At 58.8% G+C, this 12,400-nt stretch overlaps 1 protein-coding gene across 10 annotated transcripts in view; it reads right to left on the bottom strand.

Moving 5' to 3' along the window:
* The window catches only part of BANP (BTG3 associated nuclear protein), a 111,992-nt gene that overhangs the window by 24,654 nt on the left and 74,938 nt on the right, over positions 1-12,400 (bottom strand). For 5 of the 10 annotated variants that reach the window (XM_062176911.1, XM_062176913.1, XM_062176917.1 and 2 more), the window contains 2 exons: positions 11,850-11,921; positions 10,249-10,287 (listed from right to left, as the gene is read on the bottom strand). In XM_062176911.1, the coding sequence (XP_062032895.1) occupies positions 10,249-10,287; positions 11,850-11,921 (111 nt within the window). The remainder of the gene's footprint in view (positions 1-10,248; positions 10,288-11,849; positions 11,922-12,400) is intronic. The other 5 variants (XM_062176912.1, XM_062176914.1, XM_062176918.1 and 2 more) reach the window with 1 other exon arrangement.

Raw genomic sequence — 12,400 nt, 5'->3', positions numbered from 1 at the left:
ACCTGGCCCTTTAAGTAGAACAGCAACACCCAACGGGGCGCACGATCAGTGTGGGGTGAACGCCTGGCACGTGGTTCCGACCCCGTCACCGTATCAGAGCCTCGGACCAAGTCCCGACTCCAGGTCTGACGCAGCCTCCTGCAACGCAGCGGTGACGGCTGGAGTGCTTAGGCCACCGCGGGACACCCAGGCTGTCCTGGGCGCCTGCGCCCAGCCTGGCCCAGCGCTGGCTGCTGCAGGAGTATGGGCGTGCACTAGCAGACGGGGAGTGCACTAGCAGACGGGAGGTTCTCTCTCTGGGGAGTGCACTAGCAGACGGGAGGTTCTCTCTCTCTCTCTCTCTGGGGAGTGCACTAGCAGACGGGAGGTTCTCTCTCTCTCTCTCTCTGGGGAGTGCACTAGCAGACGGGAGGTTCTCTCTCTCTCTCTCTCTCTCTGGGGAGTGCACTAGCAGACGGGAGGTTCTCTCTCTCTCTCTCTCTCTCTGGGGAGTGAACTAGTAGATGGAAGGTTCTCTCTCTCTCTCACTCTTTCACTTACTCTTTCTGCATCACTTAGACTTTGAAATAAAATGAAAATAATTAAAATCAGTCTGTGGTCACTTGGAAAACTTCTGGTTTGATTTCTGTTGGGAATCAACATTAAGCAATGGTCCATATTTTACACTCAATGCCTCTATCTGTCCAACTCTCCATGCATGTCATGTACAACCATACACAGCAGCTACCAATTCAATGTGTTCTTAAGTGCACACACACAGCGTTCCTGAAGCACACGTGCAGCCCAGGCACAACTCACGGCACACTGGCACACATGCACACACACACAGAGCACACGGGCACATGTGCACGCACATGGAGCACACGCACATACACACAGCACACTGGCACATGTGCACGCACACACAGAGCACACGGGCACACACACAGAGCACACTGGTACATGTGCACGCACACGGAGCACACGCACATACACACAGCACACTGGCACATGTGTGTGCACACACACAGCATTCCTGAAGCACACGTGCAGCCCAGGCACAACTCACGGCACACTGGCACACGTGCACACACACACAGAGCACACGGGCACATGTGCACGCACACGGAGCACACTGGCACATGTGCACACACACGGAGCACACGGGCACACACACAGAGCACACTGGTACATGTGCGTGTACACACATAGCACAAGGGCACACTGGCACACATGCACACACACAGAGAGCACACGGGCACACACGCACAGAGCACACTGGCACATGTGCACGCACACACGACTGCTCATACATACGTACATTACAGTTTCTCTCCAACCCAGGGCGTGACGTCACTTTCAGAAGACAAATCCTTGGAGGACAAGTAAAGCAGACGGCAGTGGACTTGACCAACTGCTTGCAAACCCTGATCGCCCCATCAGGGAGTCTCCCCAGACGTCAGAATAAGGGGAGCCACTGGCCCTGCAGTGCCTCTGTGCCTGCACAGCACGAGGAGAGCGCCAGTGCTGTGGCACGGGGAAGAAGCCGCGGCGGGCAGTGCCAGCACCCCACACGGGAAAGCTGAGTCCCAGCTCTGCTTCTGGCCCAGTTTCAGCTAATGTGCCTGGGAAAGCAGCGGAAGCTGGCCCAAGAACTTGGGCCTCCACTACATACGTGGGAGACCTGGACACAGTTCCTGGCTCCTGGCTTCAGCTTGGTCCCGACAGGGAGCTGCAGACATCGGGGGAGTGAACAGCCGGGGGAGATCGCTCTCTCTACTCAGTTACTCGGCACTTCTGAGGACCGGGTTTCCCTGCAACAGCAGCTCCGCCAACGGCCCTCCTCCCAGAATCCTCTCTGTCACCAGCTGCTTGGCTATCCAGAGGCAGTTGCAGCATGGAGTGCAGGCTGGGCCACGGCAGCATCGAATCCCACATCTGGCTACGAGACCCACGAGACCCACCCGTGAGAACACAGACCCACTGAGAAGACGGCGACGGGCAGGCCACTGACAGCCCACCCCGCAGCGCCGGCGCAGCTCCCGGTTCCTCCACCCCGCAGTGCCGGCGCAGGTCCCGGTTCCTCCACCCCGCAGTGCCGGCGCAGGTCCCGGTTCCTCCGCTTCTGATGCAGCTCCCTGCCAATGCACCTGGGAAGGCAGATGGAAGCCCATGTCCTCGGGTCCTCGCCCCCCCGTGGGAGACCCGGTGTTCCTGGCTCTGGTTCCCGGCTCCGGCCTGGCCCAGTCTCAGCTGTCACAGGCATTTGGGGAGTGAGCCAGCAGAAGGAAATTCTCTCTCTCTCTCTCTCTGCCTTTCAAGTAGATAAAAATAAACTTAAAAAATAAAGAAAGATGGTGACAGAAAAGTTCTTGACTGCTGTATTCCTCACTGTAGGGGAGAGCGCTTAGTCTCACAGCCCCCAGGATGTCCACTGCTTTGCAGAATTTTAATCAAGCAGAATGTTTGTGTTGGAGAAGAGGTTAATGCTTTACGCAAAGTTGAGCTGTTTGTGGGTAAGAATTAAAAGGCAACAGGCTCCCTGGTATATACTGGCCACTAAGCAAGAATCAATGTGATTAAAGCTTTAAATCAATATGTGCTACAAATACAGCAATGGTCAGGATGTCAAAACTGCAGGACAGGTCTCCGTGAACCTTAAATAAGCACAACAAAGAAGCTGTTACAGAGAGAACTGCAAAGAGGGGACCCATTTAAAGGGCCTGCTTGCCTGCTCTGACCTTGGGCTTCTGGTAAAGATTACATTAGGAAGGCACTGTTGTAGCTGTTCCAGCTGCCTTGGCTGGTGTGGGCAGCCCGCTATCTCTGTGACAGCAACCCATGCTCTGAATGTGCCCCTGAAAACAAAAGAAATCGCCACTAGATGAACGTGGCCAGCAGACTTGTGACTGTAAGAAGAAACAATCGTTTTGTGACCTATTACTTCACAATGAAGCCCGGGGCTCGAGGACCAGAGCCGCGCCGCCAGCCTTGCTGTGTCTCTCATTTCTTCGAGCGCCGGCACCTCGCACACCCTGGGCCCTGGACTGGCTGGAGCTGGTCTCCGGCAGATACCGATTCCACTCACTCAACTCCCAGTCACTACACACTGGGACGTACTGTGCCCACCACACTGGGCACGGCGAGACGATGTCCACTACACCAGCTATGTCAACAAACAAAGTAACCCAGCGTTAATAAACTTCCCCCTTTTAGGTGTATTGAAAATAACAAATTTAATCAAAACAGCCTTTCATTCACAAAGCTGACCACCCCCCCCCGCCCCCCCGCGCACTATCTGAGGTCAGACTGACATGGAACTAAGCACCGTGGCCAGCGTGTGGTGTGGCTGGTCCCAGAGGCGTCTCCCGGAACTTACTAGAAACCCACGTCAACCTCAGCTAACACCACTGTTCAAGCAACCTCACCAGGTTCTCTACAAAACTGAGACCATCGCTCCTAAGCAAACTGCTGTCCAGCTTCTGGGGTCCTGCCTGACCTGAAGGACCCGTCTATGTTAAACATGGACAGGGACAAAATGCTGGCCCTGAAAGGGATCCACTGTTGCCAAGCAGTCGGTCCTGGTGAGGCCGCCTCTCCCGTCGCCCAGAGCAGACAAGGAGCCACGAGCAGTCACTCCTGCTGCACGTGCCGGCCCAGGTGAGGGGACAGGAGAGGCAGCCGCAGTGGGAGACACTCTGGCGGTCCTGTGCCTCCCAGGGTCTGCCTCCTCCCAAGGCCCAGAGATGCTGTCCAAGGGGGCCCAACTCTCCCCTGGCCTGGGCCGGGCCCACCGAGTCCAAGCTTCCTTGTCCAGGCAGCAAGAGCGCGACAGGGCCCTGTGACCGTCCTAGGACAGTTCTCGAAAACCAGTCACCACCACACTCACGCTGAGCTTCTGCGGCCACAACCGTCACTTCCCCATCTCTGGGCAGGGCAGGGCTTCCCGTGCGGGATGGCACCCCTGGACAGCACAGCACGCAGCAACACGGGACAGGTGAAGCCACATGGCGTGCTGTGACGTCAGCATGACCCTCCCTCCTGTGGCAAACCACTCAAGGGCCCCACAGCCCCCTGGGAACACGGGAGGCCACGCCACACACCCACCCCTTCTCCTCACCCTCGCCAAGAAATAGTACACACAAAATGCTGGCCATCTCCCATCTCTTCTAATGCTCTTCCCAGCTGGGTTTAGAAGGCCACATTTCATGGAAAAGATTCTGAAAAGGGATCTGACGAAGTGACATCTTGAATCCCCAACGTGCACTCTCACGCCAGACAAGGGGCTGCTGTCCCCAAGATCGCGCCCGTGGAGCTGCTGCACTAAGCCCCAGCCCCCTGTCCCTGTGGAAACACACTGGCTAGCTGGCCACAGCGGTCTCCCCTGAGGCCACTTCACTTCCTGCACCAGGCCAGCACGCAGGCCCAGACTTGAAGGAGCTCGGAGTCCACACACACGGAGACGCTGGCCACCCTTCGAGGAAACGGAGGGTTCTGTGCAGGACTGCAGGGTCTACAGCCTGGGAACCCGACACCCTGCTGTGAGACCCGCTACGCACGCCAGGTGGGAACCTGCGCAGAGAGTGCCACGGCGCCAGGCAACGGCTGAGCTGCCAGCTGTGGGCCAGGTGGGTGAGCCGCCACTTGGCTGCAGCTCAGGCGACAGCACGGAGAGCAGAAAGACCACCGCTGACTCCAACAAACCCAGACTCTTGCAAGGGGGATGTAAGGCAAGAGCATTCATCATGACTCTGGTGGAGCACGAGATGTCCTTGTGCTGACAATGCTACAATGAAGCTGGACACCTGCAGCCATGACCACTCGCTCTGGAAACCACACCTTCAGCCACGCTTCACAGACCCAACGACGCCTTTACACAACTGGATCCCACTCACTCGTCACGGGTCGCCTGGCTGGATTCAGAATCCAGCGCACGGGGCTGCGGGACACTGGCTGCACACCGACTAACAGGTGACACAAAACGCCCAAAGGCACCTGTCAAGAGGTACACATCTGGGCCGGCACTGTGGCCTCATGGGCTGAGCCTCTGCCTGTGGCCCAGAGACTTGGGACACTGCTGCTTTCCCAGGAGCATCAGCAGGGAGCAGCTGGGACTAAATCAGAGCCTACATGGGATGTCGGCGCTACAGGCCACGGTTCAACCTGCTGCACCACAGCGCGGGCCCCATTTGGTCTGTCTGTCTGTCTGTCTTTTTTTTTAAGATTTTATTTATTTATTTGAGAGGTAGAGTTACAGAGGGAGAGACGCAGAGAAAAGTCTTCCATCTGTTGGTTCACTCCCCAAATGGCCGCAACGACTAGAGCTGCGCCAATCTGAAGCCAGAAGCCAGGAGCTTCCTCCTGGTCTCCCATGCGGGTGCAGGGCCCCAGGACGTGGGCCATCCTCCACTGCTCTCTCGGGCCACAGCAGAGAGCTGGACTGGAAGAGGAGCAGCCGGGACTAGAACTGGCACCCATATGGATGCCGGCGCCGCAGGCGGAGGATTAACCTACTGCGCCACGGCACCGGCCCCATTTGGTATTTCTTTACAAACGTTTAACTCACTGTGAAAAGCTAAATTTCAACTGGAAATTGCTGTGCACTGATGGCTCAGGTGACCTGCTGGCTTTAAAAGGTTAAGTCATGGTGATCATCCTAACAAGAAGCAGAATTATTTCCTATCCTAATTAATTAACATCTTCAAGGACATAGCTTTTTAACTTACATCTCTGAAATTCAAACACACACACACACACACACACACCCCTGAACGCAGCCAGCCCTGCTGGTCTCCATCAGGAATCTCAAAGGGGTACAGTCCAGGGAGGTCGCTGCTTCGCAGCACGCAGGGTGAAAACTTCTCCAGCCCAGAGCCCACTACTGTCCACTCACCCCTCGAATGCCAGTCACCCACAGAGATGCTGAACAAACAACACCTGTGCAGCACCTCCCAGACCAGGCAGAGCGCCGGGCAGGCCTCAGGACTCGGAGGAACCACCCGGCGTGAGGCAGGTGCTCCTGCCACCCCCACACCAATTAGTGAGGTCACCCCCAGCAGGACACACTGACCTCACTGACCACTCTCAGCCCACCACCGGGTCTCCCTCAAAAGATCTGCTCTGCGGTCGACCTCCTTTTCTGATCGCAGTGAACATGTGAGCCAGGTGCAATGCATGGGCCCAAAGCACCCAGAGGCTCCAGAACAGAACGCCTCCTGCTGCCGGTCCAGCTGCCCTGACAGCCCCGGGCTACGCCCATCAAGGCCTCCCTGACACAGAACTGCTGTTGGTGAAACCTTCCTGGAACTGGCTCCTTTCCTCCCCAGATCTGCCCATGAGCAAGACCACGGCACAGAGAAATAGGAGGGGCTGCACAGGGCCAGTCCCTCCACCAACCTCACCTCCAACAGAAGCAGCCATCAACAGGAAGCACAGCACCCAACCAACGTGCTGCTGGGACGGGTCACAACACGGAAGGGACGTCCATCACCCTCAGCTGCCAGGTCTGACTAAAAGCCCTGAGAAGTACACTGAAAAGAAGGCCAAATGCCTTAACAGTTTTTTAAGCTTTGATGATTGTTTTTTACAGTTTTCTAATATAATTCAAGAAAACCATCGTTTGCTTTACCAAACATGAGGCAAAGCATACCAGTACTTCCAACATAAATACCACCTCGCTGTGAATGTTTAAAAATTATTTAACTTCAACAGCTTAGAACTACAAGCTCTTAAAAAACAGACAGACAAGTGCTGCCCCCGAGGCGCAGTGGGTTAAGCCACTGTCTGCAGTGCTGCCATCTCATATGGGCACAGGTTCAAGACCCGGCTGCGCCACTTCCAGTCCGGCTCCCTGCTATGGCCTGGGAAAGCAGCAGCGGATGGCCGCACTATTTGTACCACTGTGGACATCTGGGGAGTAAACCAGTAGATGCAGATCAATTCCCCCGCCCCGTAACTCTTTCAAACAAATCATCTTTACAATAAATAAAATGTACGCGGGAGGGGTGTCACCCACCCCGCTACAACCCTGAGTCTCCCAGGCTCCTAACTCCTGAGAATGCTCCCCCTCTTTCAGAGGCTTCTGAAAACCCACACAGCATTGAAATCCTACTACACCTAACACCGCCTGTGGAGAGCAGCACCCCGAGACAGCTTGTGCACGTGGGGCTCGGCCGCTCTACACAGCAGCTCCCCGCCGGCTGCCTCCCACAGTCCCCGCTGTCCCTAGGCTCTCTGGGGCCCAGATCCTCACACGATTTCCTGCACGAAGCCCATGCTCTCTCCTGCGGGGTTTGCAGCTCCACAAGGGAACCACAAAGGCAGTCTGTCCCCCCGGCAAGCACCCCACACTCGTGCCATCCCCGACGCACCCTCAGGGCATCCACGGAGCAACAAGAAGACACACAGGGAACACAGCACTGGAGGAGGAGGACAAGGCCATCAGCACAGTGCCATCAGTTCAATTTGTGCAACTCTGCAGAGCTCGGCTCTGAACAGCAAGAACCAGCCGGAGCACAGCCCGCAGAGGCATGGAGCAGCCGGAGGCTGGGCACAGGCCCACCCGTTACCGTAGGACCTGCCTCGCCGAAGCCCATGAGCAGCTTCCACTGGGAACAAGTGCGGCTCCCTGGCCTCCCCTAGACCAGTGGCCTGCGAAGGCTGCGAAAGGCTGTGCCTGGCTGAAGCTGGGAGGGAGCGGTGCCCACGTGCGCACAACGGTGCTGCACCGGAGGCCGGAGACAGGCCAGGAGAAGGCTGAGCCTGGGCCGGCCAGCCCTGGGCCGCGCTCCCGCGAGGCACACAGCACACAAGTTGCAGACACCAGGGAGGCTCACAAGAGCCAGCTGCAGTCTGAATCTCACTGTCCCTGGGACCCTGCTGCTCCTCGCCCTCTGCCAGCAGCAGCGCCACGGGCTGGCAGGTTCTGAGACGTGCCGGTGTCCCCATGAACGGCAAAGGCAGGCAGGACCTTGGGGCAGGAGCTGGTCAGCACAGCCAAACGGCACAGGGCAGGAGCCCAGAGACCACAGGGCTGGGTGGCCAAGAGGGAGCACTCCTGGGGGCTCCAGAGCTGGAGGGGCTGTTTGGGGGTGGAGGGGCGGCGCCACGCGGCCGTGCTCCCCACACCTGTCATGGTGGCCACTTTCTCCCACACTGACACCTCCACCTGGCCGTGGGCTCTCCCAGGCCCTTGTGGCCACTGCTGCCCCTTCAACACTGGTGTGCTCACCCTCCCACGGGACCTCCCCATGAGGCTGGGCACACTAGGGTCGGGGACAGCCACCTCAACCTCACCCTTTGCTGCCCTGGATTTGGAGGCCCACCTCCTGGAGGTCTCCGCCCTACAGCAGAGCCGTCCCACCCACCTCAGGGATCTGGGAACTCAACAAAGGCCATCACGTATGTCTTTAGCAAAATGACCTCTAACCCCATGTCAAGGTGGTCATAAGCCCCTCCCCCATAAACCTGAGCTGCAGTCTCCAAATCCGACCCCAGGATGGGCAGGGGCTCTGGCACAGGGGACAGCTGTGGCCTGCGGCACTGGGGAACGTCACATCTGCTGGTGGGAAAGAGCCCTGGATCCACAGACACCAGTGTCTCGAGGGCACGGGGAGCCGGGCCTGTGCTGCTCCGTCAGCCCCACAGCTGCAGGAGCGTGGCAACGTAACAGCAACGAGAAGCGGCTGGAGGGTGGCGTCAACACAGATTTCCACAGACGGAAGATCAGACAGGTGTGCGTGTGCAGCGCCACGTGAACACAGGCGGCCTCCGCAATCGCGGTGGCGCTCTCTGGAAAGCAGCAGCTCCCACACAGAGCTCTGCCCAGGGCACGAGCGCTGGCCCGGCCTGCACTGAGGTCCCTTGGCAGGACACTGGAGGAGGGTCCCTGTGCCCGGCATGGCGGCGGCCATGCCTGGGAAGGAGCCCCGTCAGGAAGAGGCCCCACACTGTACCACGAGTGCTGAGGGCCTCCCCTGGACACGAGGCCGCCGCAGCACGCGGCACCTCTGGCGCACACCCAGCTGGGCTGCTCTACAGTCCCAACCGCGAGCACAACACTCACGGTGTCTAGGAACAGAGATAGAAATGGACAGGAATGGAAAATCAAGGTCACAGTGCCAGCCTAGCTGCATGTTCTCTGGGGCGATTTCCACTCCAGGTGTAAACACAAACCAGGAAACCAATGAAACAGACTTGAGACACCACCTGTGGCCGCCCCGGGAGGGAGGTGAAGAACCGGCTGCTGCCGGCCCCATGGCGACCTCGCCAAGACGGCACAGGCGCCGGAGAACCACCGTGAGCTCTCAGCTCCGCACGCCTCGCGCTCTGGGCCCCAGCCCAAGAGCTAGCTCCTGTTTCGACGCAGACACTGCTGCAGGAATACCAGACTGGAACCTCACGTGCATTTTGAAGCAACTTTGAAACCAGGCAACCCGGGTGGATACTAATTCTTGGGGTCGGCAGCCCCTTCCTGAGGGGCCTCCGGGGTGTGCCCGGCCCCTGGGGCCCCCTATTCTGTGAACACTCTCATTGCCAGGATGCCCCGGGTACCTAGGAAGACCTCTGCAGGGCTTGGCCAATGATAAAAGGGCACACGTGGGCTTTCCAAAGGGCAGAACACTCGATTTGGGGGACAGGGAGTAGTATGTCTTGAGCAAGCGCGCCACCACGTTCCTAGGTCAGGTTTTATGAAAGGAAAGGAAGACCATCCAGACACCAGTGACGGTCCAGAGGCAGCACCAGTCCCCGCGACGGAACCTGCCTTCCAAAGGGCAGGAAAAACAAACCCTGCAAACCAGCAGTTTCACCCCGCCCTGGGCAGCAACCCCCTGGACGCCTCACAGCCGGCACACACTGTGGAGACCCCTCCCGGCACGTCTGCCCGTCTGGTTTCAGACCAGAAGAAATGCAAGTGGTTTGAGTTTGACAGCAACAGACCAGGACAAAACCCACCTTACTCGAACACATGGCTCTGTGCAAACCACAACACCAGAAAACGTGCAGGGACCAGTGACAAGGCTGGGAGTGTCCTCCACGAGGCAAAGCCACGTGACGTCCAACGGAGAAGATGAGCCCTGGCCCCCCCTCCGCGTCCTCCAGGCACCTGAGTGGCCACCAGGAGCGAGGCCACAGGGAGTGAGGCCCCGTGAGCAGGGCCACCAGGCGCGAGGCCACTCTTCCTCACTCCCCGCTCCCTCCTCGAAGAGCTGCTGTCATTCGGGCAACGCAGTGCCTGGGCTGTGGAAGCGAGAGGACACTCGGACTCACCTGCCCGTCCTGGCCCACGTGGTGGATCTGCAGATTGCCCTGCAGGGAAAGGAGAAGAAGAATCAGGAAGGGGACGGACACCACGTCTGCTCGGGCAGGACCTGCCCCGGGCCATCTGGGAGCCACCAGACAGCCACCAAGTCTGCACGACTTGGGCCCCTCGTGGAGTAAGAACTGCAAATGCAATGCGGAAGCCGGGTCTCTAGGAACTACTCTTTCTTGTAAAAAACGAAGCAGTTCCAACTTCGTACCCGTTCCCCTCACCCCATCCTAAAAACAAATCCCCCTCCCACTTTTTCCAGTTTCTGAGTCGATTTTGAGGGACAAGAAACACAACATGGGGACAGAGAGGTCCCGGCGGGGACGTTGGCGACATCCACCTTCCTGCCGCTGGCACAGCTCACAGCAGCACAAATGCCGACACCAGCACGCGCCTCACGGACTCACCCCCCAGGAGACCCATACGCATGCCTGTCTCTCTCCAGCAAAACACTGCATTTTAGACAAACCAGGTAAGCACTCGTCATAACAAGACCGCATATTCTAACTTATCACAGGGTAATCATTAAACTCAGCAGCAATTTCTTCTAATTTATTCTATTCAATTCCTAATGGAAACAAAAATACTGAATTACGTATACAAGACAGGTTCAGTTCTGATAACTAAAAAACAAGAACAAAACCAACAGTGAAAAACTGGAACTCAAGAAGCCGCCCACAGAAGCCCAGCAGCCACACAACAGCAAGGCGGCTTGCTTTGCCCTCACTGTCCCGTCAGCTTCCCCTCTGCTCAGAGGGGGGGTTCTGCGGCCCCCAGGCCCCCAGAGTGCGGAGAAGCCGCCCCCGCTCCGATACTGCGGCGTCCTGTGCTCGGCTGCACTCTAAGCACAGCCTGGCCCTGACTCCCAGCTCCACCACGGGTGGGCCCCATGCCCACTCTGCCCCACCGCCCCACGGCTCCTGTCTGACGCTTCCTGCAGAACCTGCACCACCTGTCCCCAGTGCCCTCCATGGGCCTCCCCCTCCAGCCTCGTGCTCCCTGCCTCCCAGGACCTCCTCTGAGCTGCCCTAGCTCCCTCGTCCTTCGCACGCTGCAGCCATACTGGGCTCTCTTCTTCTCTCTCACTGGGCTACACGTTTATGGACACCTATGCTTATGGACACCTGACTACAGCCCTCACCAGACCTGCCCACCCCCACCACCCTTCCGCTTCTCTCCTCCCGCCAGGACGCTCTGTAGGCACTGCCCTCACAGCGGCCTGGCCAGCCCTCTCCCGGGAGCCTCGTGGCCTGGTGCTGAGGCACACCACCTTAGCCCCACTGCTGACGGAGCCACGATCGTCCAGGCACACCTGGGTCCTCGCAGGCAGGGCCTCCGGCTGCTCTGCTTCTGCCGTGATCCCAACACCTGGCCCGGTCTCAGTGGCTTCCCACACCAGGCAGCCCAGCCAACGCCCCCCCCGCCCCCCCAGCACCCAATCTGCCCAACCAAAGCTGCCGCCAGAGCTGGACCAGTGTCCCACAGCACGGCCACCCTCGCCGCACGCTCTCCCCCAGAGGACTCCCAGGAGGCCGGCTGTCGGTCACCTCCGAGGACTCACCTCACTGTCCTGCGTGATCTGCACCTGCTCCCCTTGAGGCACCTGGGCGATGTGGAGGTGACCCTGTGGGATCCGCAAGAGAGGACACCAAGGAGCATCAGAAGAGAAACAAGAACAAAGACACAGCGATGTCTTCTGGAAGGTTCTGGATTACCTGCTCCAGAACGGCAGCAGACCCCAGGGAGTGCAGGCAGGGGTGGGGCCCCAGCCTCCGGGACCCCAGGGAGTGCAGGCAGGGGTGGGGCCCCAGCCTCTGGGACCCTAGGGAGTGCAGGCAGGGGTGGGGCCCCAGCCTCCAGGATCCTAGGGAGTGCAGGCAGGGGTGAGGCCCCAGCCTCCAGGACCCTAGGGAGTGCAGGCAGGGGTGGGGCCCCAGCCTCCGGGACCATAGGGAGTGTAGGCAGGGGTGGGGCCCCAGCCTCCGGGACCCTAGGGAGTGCAGGCAGGGGTGAGGCCCCAGCCTCCGGGACCCTAGGGAGTGCAGGCAGGGGTGAGGCCCCAGCCTCCGGGACCCTAGGGAGTGCAGGCAGGGGTGAGGCCCCAGCCTCCGG

This window comes from Lepus europaeus, chromosome 19 (assembly GCF_033115175.1).
Source record: "Lepus europaeus isolate LE1 chromosome 19, mLepTim1.pri, whole genome shotgun sequence".
NCBI classification, from domain to species: domain Eukaryota; kingdom Metazoa; phylum Chordata; class Mammalia; order Lagomorpha; family Leporidae; genus Lepus; species Lepus europaeus.
Note: the sequence above shows the minus strand (reverse complement) of the source record. Positions and strands in the feature narration are given on the sequence as shown.